Below are 8,765 nucleotides of genomic sequence, written 5' to 3'. Positions count from 1 at the left end.
GCGTAAAACTATTTCAGAGAACTGAATGCGAGTAATTTTTAAATGAATATAAATCCTACTGACAAAGAAGAGGCAAGAGAATATGTACATAAATGAGATTGAAGAAGCATTTATAGCAAGGAAACAAAAAGAACATTAATTAACTCTTCAAAGAGTAGTAATTTGGTGAATGATTTTATCTACTTTAAAATGTATAATTTAACACTCCAGAGAACTTGGACAAAGTATAGTATGTACAGCAGTGCTCAGACATCAGACCCAGAACTGGTGGCTATTTAAATATGTATATTCTAGTGAAAAAAGAAGCCGGAGGAGTACCGGAGTGGTACACCCGCAGGGTAATACCCCGTAGGTGATGATGGAGACCGACCTTAACGTGTCCTCAAAACCTTATCTGCAGCCTCAGAAAGGGAAATCAAGACTTAGATGCGTGAACTGAAACAAGAAGAGGTGTTAACGCAGGATGAACGTGAGTGACGTGTTGCAGCGACGATATTGCCCGATTTGATCGCTGTTGTGCTTGGGCCGCCGCTGCTGCCTGAGGCGGTGCCGCCGGGGGACTCGAACCCGTGGCCCCGCGGGCGGGGGGCGGTGGCGCGGGGCGGGGCGGCGGGCGGAAGTGAGGCGGCGGATGCGGCGCGCGGCGGCGGCGGCGCGGAGGGCCGGCTGCGGGCGGCCATGAGCTACGAGCACCGCCGGGACTGGGGCCGGGGCCGCGGCGGCGATGGCGGGGCCGCCGCCGCCGCCGCCGCCGCCTCCTCCTCTTCCGCGGGGGGACACGGGGGCCGTGGCGGCGGGCGGGGGCGCCACCCCAGCCACCTCAAGGGCCGCGAGATCGGGCTGTGGTACGCGCGGAAGCAGGGCCAGAAGAGCAAGGAGACCGACCGGCAGCAGGTGAGGGGCGGCGGCGGGGGCAGCGCTGTTCCCCCCCACCCCACCCCCGCACCCCCCCCGGCGGCCGCCCCCTCCCCAGGGCATTTCGTGCCGCTGCCTGGAGGAGTGAGGGGGAGGAAAGGCTGCGGGAGCCGGGAGGAGCCGGGGGGAGCCGGGCCGGCGGGAGAGCGCGGCCTCGTCCGTCCCTCAGGGGTGTTTCCGATCGGGCTGGAGAGTCTCGCTAGGTTGAGAATGACGCTGAAGTGTTAATAACGTCAAATCTGTCGGTATTGCACTATTATTACTATTTCTGTTATTTGGCTGAGAGAGTTGGGGGTGTTCAGCCTGGAGAAGAGGAGGCTCCGGGGAGACCTCAGGAGCCCCTTCCAGTGCCTAAAGGGGCTCCAGGAGAGCTGGGGAGGGACTCTGGGTCAGGGAGGGGAGCCATGGGATGAGGGGGAATGGCTTTAAACTAAAAGATGGAAAATTTACACTAGCTATAAGGAAGAACTTCTCTGCTGTGGGGGCGGTGAGCCCCTGGGGCAGGGTGCCCCGAGAAGCTGTGGCTGCCCCATCCCTGGGGGTGCTCAAGGCCGGGTTGGACGGGGCTGGGAGCAACCTGGGCTGGGGGGAGGTGGCCCTGCCCAGGGCAGGGGGTGGCACTGGGGGGGCTTTAGGGTCCCTTCCAACCCAAACCCTTCTGTGATATGCTGACTACATCTTGATGAAAGCTGTATTTTATTTTATTTTTACTAGAGAGCTGTCGTGCGTATGGATGAACGCAGGGAAGAGCAAATTGTGCAGCTGTTGAATACTGTCCAAACTAAAAATGAAAAGGAGCAAGAAGCCATGTCCTGGTGGTCTGGGGATGAAGAAGGGTAAAGAGAAACAATTACTAATGCTTTTATTTACTTTGAATTGAACAAACTTCCCACAAACTGGTAGGAAGATATATCAGAAGGTGCTCACTTATAGTTTGTGAATTAGGTTAACAAATATCCTCACTTTTATCTAAATGTATTGTCAAATAGTTGGTTGTAACCATTGCTGTAAAACTCTCTTCCAGATTATTGTTGAGTTGAGGATGTTAAATTTTTACTTAAATTCATAAAATCCTCTAATTCTATCTACTCAGCAGGCCTGCAGATCATGGAATTTTTCGGCTCCCCTGGCCTCTGGAATTACTCTTCCAGAGGTGGCATTTGACTTCATTTTTCAGTTATTGTACAGCCTTGAAATGTTTTTTCAGCCTTTGTGAAATAGGGTCTGTTCTTAACACTTACAGGATGTTAAACCATGGCAGTGAAATGGGCAGCCACGTGTGCTGCTCTGAGCGCAGTGAAACGGGGTGTTTGGGTCCCCGTTCTGCTGAGTGATCCAGCTCCAGGGCAGTGGTTCTGACAGCAGGTTAGGCACTGATTCTCTGGAGCTGTTTTGTTGCTTTGTTACCTTCATTTGGTATAGAAGGACATGTTACTTTTCTGGATACTGATGTAAAATTTTTGATGGCTGGTAATTTTCAGCCTATAATTGTTTTAATGGCATATGCCATATTCTCATCGGCTGATGGTCAAGTAACTAGTGGCTGTGATGTCTCAAACAAATTTCAGGTTTGCCTTACACAGTTCAGTGTACTCTTCGCAGTGGCCAGGCACGTCTTTGGATAACCTTTTAAGTTTGTTCTCTGCACTTATTTCAGACCTACTCCAGAACAGCCTGCAAAAGTGAAACCAGATACTGAAAAAGCTCCTGCAAAACAGAGACCAGTCTTGGAAAAAACATTTCTTGATCGGGATGTGGAATATCTCTTTGAAAAAAATGAGCAAGATACTGATTTAGATGAGCAGCTTAAAGAAGACTTAAAAAAGAAAAAATCTGATCCTAGATATATTGAAATGCAGGTACGTTTCCATGTGTTAAATAGAAAGCTTTTGATTGGATTTTTTGTTGTTGTTGTTCTTTTTTTTTTAAATTAAACTAACCGGAAAACATAATTTCTTGCAATATATTTACTAGGAAATCATTCTGGCTAAAAGTTACCTTCAGAATTTACAAAATGCATACCTACCAATAGGACAGCGATTAAAAAACAGGCTTTCAGTGACAATTGCTGATTGCTCAAAATCTGAAGTTTGAAGCTTATACATTGTTGAGATATGTGGGGTTTTCTGTTTGCTTTTGAATGGATTGTATCCCTGCATTCATGTCTAAAACTGAAAGCACAAAAATGGACTCCGATGGAATTGCCTCTTAAAAACATAGTTTATGATGTTCTAACAGCCATGTATAAAGTTGTCGGATAAAACAGTCTCACCGTGAACAGGCAGTTCTCCCTTTGATCCAAGGCCCTGGTCTTGCAACCATACATACATACCTCATCATGTACTGAACTTGGTTTTAAATAATTTTGCTAAATTTAACGAAACTGAAAACATGTATGGAATTAAACTTATTTCTAGTGGGCCTGTATTAGCCTAACAGTTTGGCGTGTTATTTCGCAGTTTAGCTTAGATCATAGATGAAATCTGTTTCAGTGTGGAAAAGATGTTTAACAATACTGTTACTTTCTTTTTCCCCCAGAGATTCCGAGAGAAACTCCCCTCATATGGGATGAAACAGGTAAATGTGTATTTCATTTGAAAGAATATGTGTAACTGCTGTTCTGTTTTAAAACAGGAGGAAACAGTTGCATAACTGGGACTAACAGGAAACCTTTATTGCCTTTTATGAAGGTGCTGAAGCTTCCCAAGTTCTGAAACTGGATTTGACTTCTTTCCAGCAAGTAGCTCAGGTTCTGTGCTTCGTGACATGTACGAAGTTACTCTAGAGCTAGATACAGTTTTATCAGTAGGGGCAGCATTATTCATGGAAGTGGGATTGAATGGTAGATACACTGAACTACTCTTTTAAAATCTAGGTCTTTTCTTCTTTCTCTGCCAGTTAAACTTCTGGAACATTCCTAGTCACTTGGATTTTATGTAGAGTAATTGACCACTGCACAAATTATCATGCATTCTTTTTCTTACATATATAAAATTGTGGCCATTTGTCGAACATTTGCCCAATTTAGAATTGCTGGCTGTTACTGCCATTAATTTCTCAGGCAGAATATAAAATCAGTGACAGTATGGGTTGTTATTAGTAGATAATAATTCTTCGTGTGATGTCACCTGTATGAAATGGACATTATGAGTATTCTGTAACTTTCTATAGTTAATGTATTTGTCATAATGAGGTCCTTCCGTTAGTGTTTGGTTCTTTAACAGGGAGCGTAACTATTTTCAGTCCTTTGGATTGGGAGTGTAAGAAATATGTTCCTGTCAGTACAAGAAACGTTAAAATGTTATGCTGAAGATGTTCAGTTAGTACAGTCTTGCAGTCCAACAGAAAACGCTTGTTTTCGGTCACCAAAGATATCCAGAAGGCAAGTAGGGGGAGACCAGTCAAAAAATGTATTTCAGACTTTTATTTTAGTTATTTTATGTTGTTTTCATATCCCATCTTAAATATTTAAAACTAGTATTCAGATTTTATATGCTTTAAGCCTTACATGTTTGAAGTGCAAATGTGCAGAAATTACTTTGGTGTGATTTAAACTAAAGTTGGGGTGTTTTTAGTATTTTGAGAAAAAGATGAGTATATGTTTCTTCAGTTGCTGCTGCGCTTTCTTCTAAGTTCACCACACGGTAGCAGAGAACTGTCAAAATCCTTCTAAAACCTGTTTTGAATAATAATACAATAAATGTTTTCTCTTTGTTTGGAAACAGGAACTTGTAAACCTTATAAACAATAATCGAGTAACTGTGATAAGTGGTGAAACTGGTTGTGGAAAGACAACACAAGTTACACAGTTCATCTTGGATGATTACATAGAGCGAGGGAAAGGTTCTATGTGCAGGATTGTTTGTACTCAGCCGAGGAGGATCAGTGCTATCTCGGTAAGTGCAAATTGACAAACTGAGTAACTTGGACTTGTGATTTTAAATTTATTTTTTTTTTATCTCCCCACCCCCCCCGAGGAAAAATTACTGCCTTACTCAGAATCACTGAATAAAAATGTTTCTTACTGGGCCTGCGCTCCATGGGCAAGTTTGTGAACTGAGTGTGTAATCTGCTAGACAATTTGGACTTCAGATCTGAAGAATTCCAAATGACCAGCTGGGTGCTGGGCACCTCTCAGAGAAACTCCTTTGCCGTCACATGTACTCGTACTAAATTTAAAGCTCAAGATAAAAATTGAGCCCGTGAAGACAGCAGACAGTGAAGATGGCTTTTGGTGTGTTTGTTTTCAGTCATCTTAGATTCTATTGCAAATAACACTTGTGTTAAGAAATACCAAATTAGTGTATTTTAAGTTTTGGTTGTTAATAGAGTTCTGGCACTGCCAGCCTCATTCTTCCACAAATTTAATCATGGTTTATGTCTGTGACTTTAATGGATTTGGGCAGCACAAATATGAATTAAGGTAAACGCTAATGTTGTGTCAGGCCCATTAGAGGTATATTAATGAGCAAGAAAGAATTTGGCTTGTAAGTGTAAAGTACTTACTCTTGATAGTTTAGTATCAAATGATTATAGAACCTTACGTCCCATGAGGAAAAGCTTACCCAGCTGAAAGGGTGAATGTATTGCTAATGCCTAAATGGTTGTGTGCCTTTAGAATATCTCCTGGGTTGCAAACCTGTTCTTGGGTTGCTGACAGAAAACTCTGTTCTCAGTGGAGGAGAAAAAATTATTTTCAGGGTGTTTCTTTGTTTACGTAATATCTTGGTTCTGGGTATTTCCTGCTGATGAGTAGCTAAATCACAGATCAGCCTTGTGGGATTCTGTAAGTTTGTTTTTTTTAATGCACTATTTTGATTTTATTTGTTTTCCTAAGGTGGCTGAGAGAGTCGCCGCTGAAAGGGCGGAAGCATGTGGTAACGGCAAGAGTACAGGGTACCAAATTCGTCTACAGAGGTGAGAGAGAGTTGGCGGTTCTTGTGCATTGGTGTACAGTAGTATCTGCTGTTAGTTGAGCAAGAAAATTTGAAAGGTAGTTCTTAACAGAGATGACTGCTTTCATTCTGATATTTTCTCTGAAAGAATTCCTGTGAATAGCTGGTGTAGGGAGTAAGGTTTCTGAAATTCAGCAAAAATTTTGAGTGTGATTATTGTATTTTATGCACTGTGTAACAGTGGCTAGCACCATGTTGTACTTTGTCTAGTAATTCTGGGGAAAATTATGTATTTGCTACACTTACCTATTGAGTAACTCCACTGTGATCAGGTAGTAAAGTCAGGTGCCTTGACAGGAGTCTATAGACCCAGTGCCACAGAGCAAAAGCTATTACATTTGGAGTCATCTCTAATTTAAAAAAAATACCTGAGATGTTACCAACAAATAACAGAATCTCAATTATTGTTGAGGAAAAACTGCTGGTGAGAGATGACAGCTTAGTCCTTTCAGCAGGAGTTTATGCAATCTCATTTATATTTTTCTGTACTATTTAATCAAGCATATTACACTGCTGTATATTTTACCTGTCATCTGTGCTGAGCTTGGATAGCTACAAGAATTTGGGGTCAGAGGATCATCATGCAAATGATGAAAAATGATGTCTGAGAAGTCAGGGCTTCTGTCAAATCACAAGTAGTTCGTTCCCCATCAGCAAAAATGCTGCAACTGTGGCCTAATTCTTTGTTCCACCAATTGAACTGTAAGTGAGCAAATTAGAGAATGAGGTATAATGTCTGTAATGACTATCTGCATTTTGATTTTAAGCTTTTAAAGTACTTTGCAAAACACAGAAGAGAACTGAGGAATTCTTAATGTATCTCTTTCAGTCGGTTACCAAGGAAACAAGGTTCAATTTTATACTGTACCACTGGAATTGTCCTACAGTGGCTCCAGTCAGATAAGTAAGTTTTTCCTATTTAATAAAAAACCGAATACAATTATGAAATGGCTTGACTACTGAGCTGTTTCTAACAATCTCTGCTCTGCTTTTTTAAATTTTGCTAAAAACAAATGTTTAACTTCCTGCTGTCCTATTTTAGGCACTTGTCCAGCATTAGTCACGTAGTCCTTGATGAAATTCATGAAAGAAATCTTCAGTCAGATGTCTTAATGAGCATTATTAAAGATCTCCTGAATATTCGTTTGGATCTGAAAGTAATACTCATGAGTGCTACTTTAAATGCAGAGAAGTTTTCGGAGTATTTTGGTAGGTGAAATGCTTCCTGTGAATGTTCCTCTTAAGTAATTTAGGCTTTTACAGTGTAATGTAGTTCTCAAAGTTTAGGATTGATTTTTATCAAAAGAGGTAATGACTTTGATTTTAGAAATAGTTGCCAGCTGATGGAGATGCTTGTTCCCTTAATTTTATTTCATCACGGGCATATGTTGCTTCTGTATTTGCTGTTCAGACATGTTGTGGAAAAAATATCTCCGGAGTGTCTTCTTATTAAGTATCTACTAATATTTACCATATTTCAGAAGTCATGGTGTGAGTGGGCAATCAGATTGAAGCCTTTAGTTGTTCAGTCTTCCAGCTTTATCCTGTAGCTGGAACCAGAAGAACATGCTGGAGAACAATATGCTGCTTGCTACCTTTTTTTTTTTTATTCAGCAACTTTATTTAGAATTGAATTTGGCATCTTCTGTGAGACTTTAAAAATAAACAAACAAAAAACCCCTATGGACTTGGCAACTATTTTGCAAAAATAGCAAAGAACATTTATTGCCTTTGTTATTTCAGTACGGTGTTTTATTTGCTGTTTAAAAACTGAGTTATGCCATCCTCCACAGATAATTGTCCAATGATTCACATACCTGGGTTCACTTTCCCTGTAGTGGAATATCTTCTTGAGGATGTAATTGAGAAGTTGAGGTAAATGTATTTTCTGAACGTGATTATAGACAGTATTTTGGGGTGGTATTTTTTGCGTAGTATGTCTTTTCAGAGATTATCTTGGTATAAATTGCCCCGAGAAGCTGTGGCTGCCCCATCCCTGGAGGTGTTCAAGGCTGGGTTGGACGGGGCTTGGAGCAACCTGGGCTGGGTGGAGGTGGCCCTGCCCAGGGCAGGGGGGTTGGAATGAGATGATCTTTAAGGGCCCTTCCAACTTAAACCATTCTGTGATAAATAACTTGTGGAAATATTAGTTGTGTTTTTCAACAGAAAACCTTTCAAGGGGCATTTTAATTGAAAAAGGCGCATAGCAACAAGGAAATGTTGCCTTGAGGAGGAAAAAAAACTTGTCTTTTTTTTTTTTCCTTTTGGTGTGGTGAATTTTCAGTCTCCTAAGTCAAGCGGGTCTTTCTGTTTGTTCAGACTTTTTCTCCTACACATTCTCATGCTAGAGATGGTACCTGTTTCTATAAGTAAGATTTCTTACAGCAAAGAAATTTAAGAATCTTATTTACATTGTATAGCTAAAATGCTGTGTATTTTCCATGCTTTGGAAAGCTCCTATGCAGCTGGCTTTAAATGATTTTTGTTTCAAAATTTAATTATGTTTGTTGTTTAAATTTAAAGGTATACTCCAGAAAACACAGACCATCGGCCGCGGTGGAAGAAAGGTTTCATGCAAGGACATGTAAGCAGACCAGAAAAAGAAGAAAAAGAGGAAATCTACAGGGAACGATGGCCAGACTATTTAAGGCAGCTGCGGGGCAGGTTGTTCTCAAGTTAATTTTTTGTGTTAAGTTTTCAGACACTTCTTAATTGAGAAACGTAAATTAGTGCTGTATTCTATTACTGTGCTTTTGTTAATGATGCGATAGTTTGCTGCTGTGGAAAACAACAATGATGGAGTTGCCAGTAGAGTTGGGCTGGCAACCCTTGAAGTGCTTTGGAATTATCACAGAGAATTATCTTTCATTCCATGTGAGAGAAACTTAGAGCTGT

The 8,765-nt window shown here is 41.4% G+C and overlaps 1 protein-coding gene across 1 annotated transcript in view; it reads left to right on the top strand.

The window, feature by feature from the left end:
• Window positions 1–678: 678 nt before the first annotated feature.
• The window catches only part of DHX36 (DEAH-box helicase 36), a gene marked incomplete at its 5' end in the record, with an annotated part of 20,347 nt that continues 12,260 nt past the window's right edge, over window positions 679–8,765 (top strand). Inside the window, 10 exons of the mRNA XM_082487244.1 lie at window positions 679–894; window positions 1,630–1,751; window positions 2,573–2,774; window positions 3,454–3,492; window positions 4,641–4,811; window positions 5,753–5,832; window positions 6,700–6,774; window positions 6,913–7,079; window positions 7,664–7,745; window positions 8,394–8,534. Coding sequence (XP_082343370.1) covers window positions 679–894; window positions 1,630–1,751; window positions 2,573–2,774; window positions 3,454–3,492; window positions 4,641–4,811; window positions 5,753–5,832; window positions 6,700–6,774; window positions 6,913–7,079; window positions 7,664–7,745; window positions 8,394–8,534 — 1,295 coding nt within the window. The remainder of the gene's footprint in view (window positions 895–1,629; window positions 1,752–2,572; window positions 2,775–3,453; window positions 3,493–4,640; window positions 4,812–5,752; window positions 5,833–6,699; window positions 6,775–6,912; window positions 7,080–7,663; window positions 7,746–8,393; window positions 8,535–8,765) is intronic.

The sequence above is a fragment of the Vanellus vanellus genome, assembly GCF_965231255.1.
Source record: "Vanellus vanellus genome assembly, chromosome: 8".
Taxonomy (NCBI): Eukaryota; Metazoa; Chordata; class Aves; order Charadriiformes; family Charadriidae; genus Vanellus; species Vanellus vanellus.
This window is presented reverse-complemented; position numbering and strand designations above follow the sequence as displayed.